The sequence below is a fragment of the Amphiura filiformis genome, chromosome 6, assembly GCF_039555335.1.
Source record: "Amphiura filiformis chromosome 6, Afil_fr2py, whole genome shotgun sequence".
Taxonomy (NCBI): Eukaryota; Metazoa; Echinodermata; class Ophiuroidea; order Amphilepidida; family Amphiuridae; genus Amphiura; species Amphiura filiformis.
In genome coordinates this window covers 59,852,520-59,868,033 of record NC_092633.1, presented here as the reverse complement: position 1 = coordinate 59,868,033, position 15,514 = coordinate 59,852,520, and the positions used below count along the sequence as shown (strand labels likewise).

General features: G+C 34.1%; 1 protein-coding gene across 6 annotated transcripts in view; it reads right to left on the bottom strand.

The window, feature by feature from the left end:
* The window catches only part of LOC140155734 (dual specificity calcium/calmodulin-dependent 3',5'-cyclic nucleotide phosphodiesterase 1A-like), a 399,762-nt gene that overhangs the window by 76,050 nt on the left and 308,198 nt on the right, over nucleotides 1–15,514 (bottom strand). For 4 of the 6 annotated variants that reach the window (XM_072178672.1, XM_072178673.1, XM_072178674.1 and 1 more), the window contains one exon: nucleotides 9,285–9,359. The exons of the other annotated variants lie outside the window; for them this stretch is intronic. In XM_072178672.1, the coding sequence (XP_072034773.1) occupies nucleotides 9,285–9,359 (75 nt within the window). The remainder of the gene's footprint in view (nucleotides 1–9,284; nucleotides 9,360–15,514) is intronic. 6 annotated transcript variants of the gene reach the window in all.

The following is a 15,514-nucleotide window of genomic DNA, read 5'->3' as shown; positions in this document are numbered from 1 at the left end:
ATTTGGTTGAGTGATGAGTTAAAAATGACTGTTATGAATTCGGTTAATAACTTTGCATCAGTTATAATGTCGGGTATTGTGAAAAATCTAAAACATTTTGCCTTTGGACCTCGGGATATTCCTCGGTTCCAAAGGCAAAAGGTTTAGATTTTTCACAATGCCCTCCAAATAACTAATGCGCAGTTATTAACCTATAAATAGCATCTTCTTACGTTGTGCATTACAGTTGATGTAATTATAGATGAGTAATTGGTATTTATAGTATTTTGAATTGATGGCAGAAAACAATGATAAGTGCGTGCAGTGAATTCTTGTTTTGACAAGTACAACAAATAGAAAAGTTTCAAGGCAATAAGGCCAAAAATGTTTGCTTGTCCTCGTCCGACCGACCGTAGAACTTTTATTTTGAAAAATTTAAAATACTGGATAAATTTGGTAGCATACAATTTTCCTGCATGTGTCCCCCTATCTAGTCGTACCTGACTGAGAGTTCCGATATTTTGTATTATAATCCTCAGCGTCTACACCAGTAAAACATTGTTGAACTTAAGTGCAGTATTTTAAATCAGCCAGACATGTACATGTCACACAAAATATGGTTTACCTTGAATTTGTCTTTGGTGGAAATTCTGCAGTCAGTGAGTGTTTTACATACAAAGAAGCACTTCACATTATACTTTTGGCACTTGAAAAAAGATATAAGAAAGCAAAAACCGAAAAAAAGAAGAAAATTACCGATCGACCAACACAACTTCTGAAAGTGATCTATGGACAAGCAAACATTTGTTTGGCCCAATACAATGTCTTCATTGGAAACGCATGTTATAAGGATAATAATGATACTAACTTACTGTAAATGATGTATTATTGACATTGGACGCAATAAGCAAACGCAAAAGCAATGTAATATTTCCTGTTGCTGGATGACCTCGTATTGAAAATTAAAAACACAATGACGAAGCGTAAGGTTTTTTTTGTCAGCAGGAATATATTACGAAGGCGAAAACCGTAAGGCGTAAATTTTTGTTTTCATTATTGGACATTACAAAATGTATAAAATACGTGTAGTGTTTACTTTCAATTCGTTTGTGGTTGACGGCCGTAAATGTACGACATGTACACGTCATCTCGTATTCCGATGGTCAGCAAAGCATTTTAGGTAAATAAAGTACAGAAAATTAAACCTTTCTTAAGACGGTCACTTAAAGGGCTTGTTATTCTACTTCATTATTCGACAGGTATGTCCATGATTTAGGTTACTTTAAACTGGTTAAATAGACAAAGTATCCAACTCTCTGTAGTTAGAAAAGGAATGATGGAAGTACAAATACGAAAAACGATTTCTTTTAAAAGCATTAGCGTAGGTGTGAAAATTACATTTTAAATACTAACTACAGTGTCTTAAATAATGTGTTCTTTACCCACACGACACGGTTATTAGATCGAAGTTGTCTGTTCTGTCCAGTATGTATGTTTAAGCATCTCTTATTTAAAAAAGAAAGGCAGTTAATGAGCGTTTTATTGCATCGTGATTGACTGCACGAGTGGTCAGAATATTTTAGGTTAAAAGAGATAAATAGAAATAGAGCTAAAAAAACACACCCAAAACTGTTTCTTATATTGTTTCATAAAAGATATTATAGATTCGCACTAATCTAAAACATTTGGGTTCAGTTGAATCCTCACCAAAGGTTACGAGGAGGGGATGTATTGAAGGAGAGATCCAGTCAGGGGTGTGGTCGGAAGGAAATTTTTGTTTAACATACTAAACGTTCTTGAAGCCAATAAGAAGGCATAAACTTCTTTCTTTGGGCCGATGTAAAGCTACGTTGAACAACAAAAAATAAATACTATCAAAATGCTTGCTTCCTCCTTTTCAAAATGCCGAAATGTTAGTTTTGATACGGATACATATCTTATGTTAAACCACAACCCATCTTGTTTGTTGTTGCCTATTTGGCACATATGCGATATGCAAACTCATAAAAAGCGCACGCGACTGAGCTCCCATTTTAAGTTCAAATGTTGCAAATCCTACTTCTGACAACAACAAGGAACTGTTTGCTTTAGTAGGTTAAATGACTTGATAAATATGTCAAGCGTGGAAGCCAAATGAGTTTGATGTTCATATGTAGTGCCTTGTTAGTTAGTCGTGACAGAACCTAAAAACAGTAACACTGTACTGTTATAATGGACGCACAAGTCCGGCGGTCTTGTCACTAACTACATGGCATACTTCATAATCATATTCAAGCATCACTACCATGGCTACTTTAAAAACGGCATCACATATTGTTTATGTAGTGTGTCCAAAAAGCAAGCAGAACAAAATAATCCGGTCAGATTTGTGTCTGCTGTGTTTTTGGCAATTGTGAGTTTTGTTTTTGTTGTTTGGCTTTGTTTTTTGGCGAACAAACAAATACGACTGATGACAAGACTCCAACGTACAGATATTGCAAGAGTATATGTACATTTCCAAGAACAGACTATAAAACAGATTATAAAAGTAAGGAACGCATATACCGTATATGAGAGCGAGAGTGCAAGGGTGAGAGAATGAGCAGAAGAGCGAAAAGAAGCTTGTAAGAATGCTGGAAGAACAACAAAAGACCCGGTTTCTGTAATATTGGACGAAAGTGCTGTATTTTAAAATATTATGTATAACATACATACATATTATACATTGCATATAACATAAATGTGCAGAGCGACTGCCTTGTACTTGAGAGGAAAAACATATTAGGAAGCATGTAAAAATAACCAACTCTTAGCTACTTTTATATTATTCGAGGTGCACTGCTGAGTACATATTACTTTCAGGCTTCTTTAATTGTAGTTCAAATAATACAGCCTTAATTATGTTTAACAATAAGGGCTTTCGTTTATTTATACAATGATTCAAAGAAAACGATGATGGAACTGAACTATTTTTTTTCTACGCGAAAGCCATGTAAAGGTACTTCAAGAGTGGGTAGTCACACCATCAGGACATAATTAAACCCGTATCGAAAGGCGTCCATAACGATAAATTGTTTTTTGTTTGAGTCTTGAAAAAAAGAAAAGATTCAACAGATGTCAGTACATCGATTTATATCAGAATCTCAAGCTTTTCTATAAAATAATGATAGTTTAAGGAAGTAGATGAAAGATACCACTCCCCATTTAAGCACTAATTTTTTGAGATTAATCAACTTCTGCCCAATGAAACAGAGCTCATTTCTAATCATTCATTTAGTACTAATTGGCAATAAAAGTTTATGAATTAAGGGCCAAAAACATGCATTGTGTTTTTTTCACATTCTGTGAGCATTAGTTCATTTGTATTTGAAATCAATTTAGACGTCAACAAATGATTAGCTGGCACAAAGTGACCTACCAAATAACTGACAAACGACGGGTTGACCGTCCTATGTAACACTTCTTTGAATGCAATCAATTTCTACACAAAAAGCTCTCTAATAATAAACTGCCCGTGTACAATAATTTATCTAGTACCATAATGAACGCCATGATGAGTCTTCCCCTGTCCCTGACATCTATCATCACATCTACGCGGGAAATTACGTAAACTATGTATATGCGACCTGCTACCACGAAATGAGCGTAAAGTCGCAAGTTGGTAGTTTCGAAACGCCCTTGCTACTACACATGCACCTGTTCAAGCCAAACGTATGTCTGGGTGTCCTTCGTGAATGGGGACATAGTGGGCCCAGAGTGGGCCATTCACGAAGGACATACTATTGTCATGTACAGGTGCGCAGCAAACAAAGAACTGATGTTCTTTGTTTGCTGCGCACCTGTACATGACAATAGTCTGTCAGTCAGCCAAGGATATCTCGAAATAATCAACTAGCGACTTTATCATGTTTATACTCATGTCGTTGTATCAGGTCACATATATGATAGAGTGAACAGCTCCAAACTCCTAAGGGCAGCACCAAATTTCAGACCCTTGCCATCATACAATGCCGTATATGTTATATTAGATATTTATTGAATATTTCAACCTGTATAATATCAACTGTTTGTGTGCACACGCGTTTGTAACATGGTAGCATCGCTAGGATGTCTTTTATGGAATACAGGGTGTCACATAAAAATTAGTCGAGAACTACCCAGCAAACACAAAACGTTTTCGACATCATTCGCAAAAGGTTATAAAAGGTTGTCAGAAAACGTTTAAATGTCGGGTTATATAAAGGGTATATTAAGAGTATAAAACGTTTTCATAACCTTAAAAACATTTTTGATAATCTACTGCTCAGCAAACAAAAATGTTTTACAGAAAACGTTTAAATGTCGGGTAATATAAAGGGTATAAAAACGTTTTAATAACATTCCAAAAACATTCTTGAAAACTTGATACAAAACATTCTAGACAGAATGTTATTTTGGGGCTGAAAAAATATTTTGCGAAAAATGTTTGCCCCAAATATTTTCAATAACGTTTTAAAAACATTTTCATGACCTTTATATAACCCGACATTTAAATGTTATTAAAAGGTTTTGAAAAAAACATTTTAAGAACATTTCTGTGTTTGCTGTGTTCAAATATTTTAACATAATGTTATTTAAGTTTTGACACAATATTTGGCAAAAATGTTTGCAAAAATAGTTTACAATAACATTTTTTGAAAACATTTAAAAATATTGTTGTAGTGTGTTTCATACAAAACGTTTTAAAACGTTTTCATGACCTTTATATAACCCGACATTTTAATGTTATTAAAACGTTTTTACCTAAACCAAAGCCAAAATATAACTTATTTAAAACGTTTTTAAAATGTTTTTGTGTTTGCTGGGTAGACATCAAAATCAAATAATGTAAAATGTAGCGCATAGCCTATTTGAATGTGCATCACATACGAAATTTTTGTTTGATTCGGTTGAATGGTTGCGAAGAAGTTAACAATTACATAATGCGCGCATCAATGCAGTTCATTCCAAGTTAGATCAACAGGCGCTTTTTTTCATACTCGCTCACCGCTTCCTAAGGGTTGTGTATCTCATTAAATTAGTCCACATTATCTATTTTATAATCCGACGGTGTTATGTTATTCATGTTTTCACTGAAGATGAATAACAGTTTGTCCGAGAAAACTTTGATTTCTGCAATTGGAATCTGTCTAATTGTCTAATCTGTCTAAACATTAATTCTTTAGGTTGTGCAAATATGTTATAGTTTAACTTTCCAAAGAACATTTGAGCCAAGAATGACAATGAACAAGTGCTTACAGCTTTACGTGTGATTGTTGATAACATTCAACATTAATGTTTCTGGGACACCCTGTATGTGCATGGTAGTATGCAATCATAATAAAAGCTATAAGAGTATTCCATTTCATGCATGGCTTTTTGAAATTGAACCAACTGAAATGTCGCAGACAATGGCAGAGACAACCTTTTTACCTTTGATGAATAGTTAGCTTAAACACACTCCTCCACGACATCGGATCAGACATTTTTAGACATAAGAGAAGTACTGTAACATGCCGCGGCTAAATCCTTTCGCACTTCTAGAGCGTAAAATAACTTGTTCACGCAATGCGTCGCGACCTCTTCAGCTAATGTACCGATATTTTATTTTTACATGTACATCGAGTGTATTTTGTAGGATAAAGGTTACATCCGTTATATAAACTCACTTCCAGACCTTCACATAAGAGACATGGATATTGAACAAATTTGGTGCAGGTTGGCTCACGCTTCAGTAGCGAACAAAGCGTTAAATCTGCATTATGTGGATCTTCCTTATGCTAGACCAATCAGAAAGCTTTTGTTTTAATTAATCAATAGATTGTCTGAGTTGGAATTTGATCCGAAAGGTCGGTGTTTACAGTGGGATTGGACTCCACCAGGTTCTGAAACTGAAATTAAACAAGTAATCCCTTACGTTTCTCCCCTTATAAACAATATATGGAAAGAGAAATTGGAGTCGTTATACATTTGAGGAACAGGCAACTTTAATACCTGGCCATACTCAAGCAGTGCTATACCTTGAATTCTTTTCAGATTATTGCAAAAGGTTTATTTTCAACCATTTTTTTCGCTGTCAGTAAGTATAAAATACCTGATAGATTTGTTTAGACTGATTGGTGTTTAAAGACAAAGGGTCTTATTCGTTTAATCTGTACAAAAATCAACACTATCAAGTGATTAGAGGACATAAGTCAATCAGCCACCCATTTGGTGAAATAAACTAAATTATAAAAGTGAATACTTCTAGCAGGAGAAACTCCATGTAATGGTCAACTACGATATAACACGGTTCAGCGCGAGCGAGTCGACGTGATACGCGTATGTACTACTAGTATTTGAACTAATCTAGCCGCACATTACAACGCGTCTTAGGTAATTCCTTGTAAAATATGGGATTTAATTTGATTAAAATTTGGTATACTTGATTACGATCAACATTTTTATGATGAACATTTTTGGCACAAGATAACTCGGCTTTCGCGTCGTTGTTCTACTTAAAACAATGATGTCGGCCGTGGTATATGAGAAGATAGATGGACGACAGCGGCTAAAATAATACCCTTATAATTACCCTGTGAATCAGTTCTGTATAGCATAAGACTGTGCTATTTCACTTTGCCTGCTTTCGTTCATATTTTTATTCTTTAATGCTTTGGTATTCGATTTACATTTGCACATGGAAGCATCATTTTGAAACCGAGAAATAAGGGAACATAGATTGCAATTTTTACCAACCAGTGCCAGTCGTCATTATTCTAAAGAGCCGTACATAAGCACATGATCCAACGACTAATCGTAAAAATATAAAGAGGAGTCAAACTAAATTATCAGTATCGTTTGAAAAAGTAATGCCAATTTGATAAATCAGATTTTATGAACTTTATTTATTTATAAATACACAAATTCAATATAAAATTATTAGAAATTGGTGCATAACATCAACAGCAGTGAAGGTGCTAAAAGCAAGGAGCCTAGCTATCTCTCAACAGACATATGTGATAAGCGACAAGTGTCATTATCGTGATTATATCCATACGGAATACACAGCAAGCTTTAGCTACCTAGTTCAGCCATGCGTTCAAACCTACGACGAGTATCATGTTAACTTACAATAGGTTTAGTACCACATTTAGCTCAATTTGTTCTAAGATTATCAATCACAAGAATGAAAAAAAGTATACGAAGCAAAAATAATACACACATGTTAGTGACCTGAAAATTTATACTTCACAGATTTTTCAGATTACTTTGAAATACTTTGATAAACAACAACAACCACATAAAAACAACAACGACAACATACAAACAACAACAACAACAACATACAAACAACAACAAGAGCAACAGCAGCAATAACAACAGCATATTCTGTACAAAATAATTAAGGATTTTAAACTATAGATCCAATTTCAAGATTAGACGTACCTCAATTTTTCGCCCGGGGGGGTCACTCCCATTGTGGCCTGTACACCATCCGCGATAATCAACTTTTGAAAAGCACCCTAAACAAGGATTTAACCCTTGGCTAAAATGACACCCTAAACAGGGATTTCATTCCTAACATCAAATTTCATACCCTAAATTTCATTTCCGCGTATTTAGAAATTGCAATTTTGCTACCCTTTTTTTTTTTTTTTTTTGTTTTTTACACCCTAAACGCGATACGCGAGTATCGTGCCTACCCACGAAAAATGACCCTTTTTACGCGTTTTCATTATCGCGGATGGTGTACAGGCCACAATGGGAGTGGCCCCCCGGGATTTTTCGGTCACCATTTTGACCTTCATTAGGAGACTTGATTTGCCAGTTTTCCGATGCAGGGCAAAGTTATGACCACATATTTGAGGTACGTCTAATCTTATGTAAAGATCACAAGTTTAAAATACCTAATTATGATGTCTACCACCAACACAGATCAACTTTTATGCTAGTATCTTCTATACAAGCTGAATTCGTGTCTTTGCGCTGTGTATACTGTTTCCTTAATTTCCAATTCGGAATGACTTGTATAAAGAAATGGCAATTAGTATAATGAAAATTTCCTGCTCGTTATGTGGCAAAACAATAGAGCATAGTCTACTCAACAATATTAGTTCAATTAGAATAATTGCTATTATCATGCTTTACTATTATCAGTTGAGGATTTGATAAATTTGGTGTTTCATGCTTTTACACTTTGCTATGCTGTTTAATAATGTGTGTTATTCTTGATGTACGATGTTGCTAATCCATATTCCATATTCAAATAGCATTTGTCATTCTTTTGTTATGACATTTTCCATAATTAAGATAGCTGTTGTGAATTGGTCTAAACATGGTATCCTGTGAATAGTAATGACCTCGAGCGAAAATTGTTGTGGTTATTTTGAAGTCGGTGAAGATCTTTTGGTTTTTGACTTATGATGTAAAGAGTGTCGAAATGAAACATTTTCATAAAATGGCACATGTCTCAAGAACCACGATACATTAAGCAATATTTGAAAGTGCACGTTTTGCATTCCGTACCAATGTCAATCTTCAATAAAAATTGATTTTTGGAGTTGAACGACCATGAATACGAATACGAATGAATTCGCCTAACACGTGTAAATATTTAGAAACTAATTTGTTCTATTATTTTAGCGTTTGATTTTGTTTATATGTAACAAATATTTTTACACATCATTTTGTGCAAAACCGCTTCAGGGTGATGATATATTGTGCTCTTTATTATACACGGCAGATAATCAATCTTCTTGGCCTACGTATCGCTCAACATCCAGTAAACATTTAAAGAGATGCTAGGTTGTTCTTTGGGTGAACAAACCAGAAACATTCTGCTAACAAACTGAAAATTGCTGGCCCAGCTGTCATCAATTTTCTTTTTTTTTTACGGCGTATGTTTGTTAAGTTGATACTTCATTGTAATATATGCAGAAAAAACTTAATTTTCAAATCACTTTACAAAATATATGAATGTTGATGGGTTGTACATACTTTATAAATGAATAGCTGGGATCATCATAATAACATGCTTTCGTTGATGAATGAGATTTTGTGTCCGAAATCATCCTCTTATGTTTCTTTAGGGGGATGTGTTAGACTAAAGTACTAGTATGCATTTTGTATTTTTGTTTGTTTCTGTAACTGCATCTTTTGCAAGTGTCAGATTATGCGAACATGTAATTTATACTCTTAATTTACAGCTAAGATTAGATCGCTTTTCCGATGAAACTGTGTGCTGGTAAAACTGACACGGCTGGTTTTGAGAAAAAAATGTTGATTGTACATTTGATGTATAGTGTAAGCTTATACCGATTACTTACTCTGAATATCCCCATTCTTGGATGCCTGGTTATTCTGCGCTTCGTCGGCTGAGAACCCCGCAGGTGGGTTAGACACTGTATACAACCAAATAATATAAAAACAAAAACAAAAAGAGAAAATAGAAAAACCTTGTGAATAATTGAATTCTACCAAACGGTTAATTTTGATGTAGTGATGGAAACCACTGAATATACTTTCCGATTTAAATGATTAATTGTGCAATACGATTGTGTAGAAGATAGTGCGTTGTGATACAAGTTATCACGATAACTGTTGTATCTGTTCAATATCACATGTCACATTACACCCATTCTAAGACGTTTAACAATAATCACTGTGAGCAATTACAAGCTATCCGTAGGCGGCTAAGATATCGTTCACTTGCCTCTCTGTTGCCTTCGTGGGCTGCCGCGTTTTAATTTCATCCTTGGAAACATGATGAATTAAATAACCTGAACTATTATCAAACAAGTCAGAATATATGATTCCTTGTACAGGTCCTCGATAATAAGATGAAGCTGCACTATTGGTAAAGAGGAAGACAGTATAGTCGTAGCATGACACCGTGTATTGTAATTCCATGTGCAACATATGTATTTGCGACCTAAGCTGTTCGTATAGAGCCTATATTCAGCACGATGCGCAATGAAATTACCCGCAGCCAGAGAGCGCAGAAGTCATATTACTTGTGCGATGTAGAGAAAACTCCCGTAATGCAATGCGGGTATAAAATGTAAACAGTGAAGAATATGTAGCGCAGTGTAAGGTATACGTGTATATAATGGTTGTGTAGTGAATCTAATATGGATGATAATACCTAAGAATTGATGAATAATAATCATTGTATAGAGTATTGGGTTGGATTATCATAATTGCGTAAAACAATCGGTTGACATGGTTGAGGGATCCCTGTTGTGATGATGTAATCTGAGTAAGGTTGCCTGTTATTCTCAACTAATGTTTAATACAAGCTTGGTAGCAGAGTAGAATTGTTGTATCTGGGATAACCTTTTACGTCGTATTTCTTTTCCTACTGAAACGCTGAAGACAAAATTCGACGTACAAGAGAATTAAGAAAGAAGAAGCATGGTGGTTTAAATTGTTGAAGAAGAAATGAAGCAGGAGATGGGAAAAGCAGACTGCTAACTGAAATTTAAAAAAAAGGAAATAAGGGAAAAATGTAGTGATGCTGACGACGTCAACGATGGTGATGATGGTGATGATTTAAACAAATATACAAGAAAGAAAGTATGAGTGGAGTTAATATAGTTCAACATGGTCCAAAAGCAAAATATGCAGAATGAGCCAAAGCTACATTTTTTCTACTAAAATAATAAAGCTATTTTGTTGCATTTTAATAATAATGTTCACAGCATTAGGGAAATTGATTGCAAGTTAACAGATGTCCAGTATACATTTAAATAAAGTGACAGACAATACGGAACATGGAAAGAGCAAAATATCAAATGACCTGAAACGTAAACTTTAATACTAGTCTTAAAATAACTTATTTGGATACAAGGGGGCGCTGATACATTAATCTACTAGATTACTGCTTGCCTGCTTTAACGTTTTGGTCGATCAATCAATAACTTTGTGTAGCGTATGCGTGGATATGTAAAAACAGCTCCCTTGAAATCTAGGCAGATTAAAGGTACATTTTCCAATGAAGATGTAAATCTAGGATGGCACCGTTCTCTTATGGTATGAATATTTTACAGGAGAATAAACAAACTGCCGATTATAATAAAAATCCTATAATACATTTCCTAAAATAAATGGGATATATACATGGAAATTAAATTGATCTATTTTTGGTGCATATACACATATTGTTTATTGGGCACAATTTTTCTAGCCTATCTGTTTCATGTACTTATTATTTTTTTATTAATGAGTACATGTATAGGCACACATTGTTTTATGGCAAATACCCAAAACAATTGTTGTGGGAATTTTAGCATGTTTTGCCTCCATGACGATATTCCCGTAAATTTACGACAATACAGGTTTTTTTTACCGTCAATATATAAGTATATATGATTTAAGTTAAGTACAATGGGTGAATTTCTCCTTTATTAAAATAACCAGGCTTTAGCTTAAAGTATTTTATGACTACAAGAATGCGTGATATAATGAAGACAATCTTGTTGGTCAGCACATTTCTCGCCAAGTTAACGGTGCTTCCTAAATCACATTAATAACACACGATACATTCCATATGCACTTAAATAATCGTTAAAATAAGCATAAACATAAAACATGGCATTTATAAAGAGCCAAAGAGCCTTTAAAAAGTAGAAAAAGCACCGCATTAATGGAAGGAAAGAACAAAAATCGATGAGAATTATAGAAAGTAAGAAAGGTCCAATTTGATGAAGAGGTGTGGTTTACGAAGGCCAATGAAGATGGCGTTGTTGACCTGGTTCCGGATGCAGGTTTGTAATTCATTCCATAGACGGTCCGATGCAGTTGAAAAGTCCCGGTCACTAGCCAATTTCTATTGCATCTAGATTTTCGCTTCCTTTTTTGATAGGAGAAAATATAAAACAGAAACATGAGAAATTCCATATGTCCGTTTCTTTACAGCTTGTCCGCTGTTTTTATTAAACTCATGACATATCATTGTGTACACATAACGCGCTAGAAAAGGATATGACATGTTGTTTTATTGTACAAATAATGCATTGCAATGCTCTAAAGGTTTCTACTTTTGGGAACTACCCGTTTTGTTCTGCTTCCGAATTTCATATGATGAAGGAAACGCTCTACAAACATCAACAGAGAAAATAGGACAATCATTGTGTAAAAAACCCTTCTGAATTTTCTGTGAAAAAACCTGAACAGAAACGTTATGTAAAAGCAGAAGAAAACTCAAACAATCTCTCATTTTGACGCAAATCTTTTATACGAAGGCACGATATCTTTGTGTGAACTAAATATCCAATGCATTATTTATATCAAGCTCCAAGAACTTGAAGTTAAAAAAGAGAACACGTCATTACGGCATAATATAATCATAATCTCGGCATGCCCCTCAAAATGATTTATATTCAAGTCAAAACTGAAATTATTTCAGTGAAATATGTTTACCCATGCATAGTGAGATTGATTAAATCTGTTCATGGCTTAAGTCATAATTTGCCTATGCTGAACATCTGGTGGTCAGGACATTCTACAAAGAAGGATGGTATAATTGCCAACCACAATATAATAGCAATAATAATGATAATAATAATAATAATAATAATAATAATAATAATAATAATAATAATAATAATAATAATAATAATAATAATAATAATAATAATAATAATAATAATAAGCCATGATTATATAGTGTTTTACACCGAAGTCCCTAAGCGCTCAAACAAAGATGCATAGACAAAAAACAAAACAAAAAAACCCATTAGGATCCCCTCATACTACGAAAATCTAAGTTGCAAAAAAAGTTCTCGTTGTGTCTTTTTCTATTTCAAATTTAGATTAGATTTATCTGTATCAAAATAAATAATTTCAATCTTATTTTCTATGAAAAGTATGCAGTTTCTTCATCATAATTTAATATTTGAAATATAAAATGTTATCTCTAAAATTAAGTGTGATAGTGACATCTTCATATGTGAACTGACCGACCCTACTTGAAGGTTTCTTCGTTCTAATTTAATATTGGAAACATAGAATCTTATATCCAAAATTATTTGCGATAGTGAAGTCATCATTCTTTGACACCAACTGTGAACGTAAATTTGAATATTTATTTTTCCAATATGAATTTTTACTTCAATAAGTACAATTAAACTAATTTGATTTGCAAGCAACAGAACTATTGCCTGCGGACGTTGCAGACGATCGCGGGGTATAACGCTATCAAAGTACTTGTGAAACTATGACAAGCAATCGTAAAATGAATCAAATAAATTTATTTAATATGTTTATTTAATATGGAAGAAACAAAAGATAAGGACGGAAGAACCTCATTTGCCCTAAACATGTAATGAGGAGTTTTAACCATAGAGTTTTATAACCCCGTCATAAAAAAAAACGCGTTTACTCCCAAACGACCGAAGCTAATTGTAGATATTTTGCGCTCATTTTAGTGATAAAATCGTTACCCCAGCACCTTACCCGGGGGTAGGATTGGCCATCAAAGATGACCACGGGGGGCGTGGGGATGAGGCCCACCATTGGATTCTACAGTAAAATCAATGATTTTAATTTTGCTCTTGTAAAATATTTGCAAGAGCTACTGACTTTTTACTTGTTAGTTAGGTTGAAATAGTCATTTCCAATTATATTTAGGGGAAAATGTGGTGAAAATTGGATTTTTGCAGAATTTTTAGCCGAAAATCAATTTTGCCTATACTTTTGTACAATACCACAATATATCTCATATATATTATGACGTCATAATGACATTATGTGGGGAATGTTTGTACTTATTTTGGTATCACTGGATAGAGGAGACCCGTAGGTATACACTGGTATCAAATATAACGGTATATGACGTTTATAATTGAAAATTGCAACCCCCATCGTAGTCCGTGTTATAAAATACATTATATGGCTCAAATATTGTCAAGGGTGGGACTTCTCGTTTTTTGGAAGATTACGTAGCCAAAATATTAATAGATCTCGTTCTTAACCACTGTGATCATTTGACAAAAGCACATTTTCACTTTATCAATATATTTATTTCATCTTTAACATTTCTCGATATGAGGTTTGAAGTTGAGATGTACGTAATTGGCAATTACACCTACCCTTCTTTCACAAATACCCTGCACATGATGATGTTCAGTATTGGTAAAAGCATGGCTCAATATAAATTCAAGCATGAACAGATTTAATCAACCTCGCTATCCTACTGCATGCATGGGTAAATCAATTTCAGATTTGACTTGAATAAAAATCATTTTGAAGGGCGTGCCGAGATTTATGATGCAATTGCATATGTCTTAATGGTGCACTCTCTTAATACTTTAATATCAGATGACCTTAGATGACTTTTGATGACCTTGAAATGACCTTCAAAGTAGATAGGTCGGCTTACTTTTAGCAGAACGGGTTAAATAAGTGATATGCAATGTATTTTCAGTACTCAATGAAAATAAATGTACAACAGCCACTATACCAGCTAATCTAAGTGAGTTTAAAAAGAACGTTTTTCAAGTGTGAGAACCACGTGTTAAACTTAAAACATCGGTTGTTTATCATCTTTATAAGATATTTCAGTATGCAGCTTTGATTGTTACAATTTGCCTTTTCCGTTAATGTCGGTGCCATCGAGGCAGAACACTATTGAAAAACAAAACACATTGTTGACATAAATAATATTTATCATGCAGAGCACAAATCGTTGAATGCCCCGGAATTATGATACTTTAATGAGAAATATGAAGAACAGTCATCTTTTCTTTTCTTTTGGTGAAAATTTCACAAAATCACTGCAAAACACGCATCTTCCTATTGGCCTACATATTTGTCAACTTGGAGTGAAGAATGTCTTTCGCTCATATATCATAGATTTGAACTAATAATATCTACATGACAAATCGAAGACAGCGGCAGCTAATTCGGGGTCATTTAATACACATCTTTGCTCACATTTTTCTTGATTTTACACAAAACAACAATTTTTTCAATCGTATTATTTATGTCACGTCACTTAAAGGCACATTCAGTGATTTCAGCTTTTTGTGTAACTAAATAAAAATTGTTTAAAAATTGCCTAATAGCGAAGGAGAAGTCACTCAAATTGTTAGGTATTTTTGCAATGAAAAATCTGGCAAAAAACGCCAAAGAAAAAAGCAGTATGGACAATGTTGAAGCCCGATTCAAATACATCAAACACATGTAGTTAATTTCGCTACTTAAATAGATCAATTACAGGTTCATATTTTCAGTGCAGTAGTTGTAGTCCTTGGCCCTATAATATACATATCTTACTAGTCACCAATGCAAATAGGCACAAAATTGGCCAGGGGTGTAGTACCCCCTTAACCAGTAGAATGTTATGTTAGCACATCTATGACAGTAACAAAGTTACCAAAACCTGAATTTTTATGATTTTATGATCCTCCCGATGAGCAAATCACTGAATGGGAATTTAAAAGAAATTAACACCTGTGAACGAGGTATGTGAGGATTCAATAATTGTTTTTGAATTATAATGAATTAAAAGCGGGTGTGGCCGCTACTTGGCTTGATCTGCATCAACGTTTATACG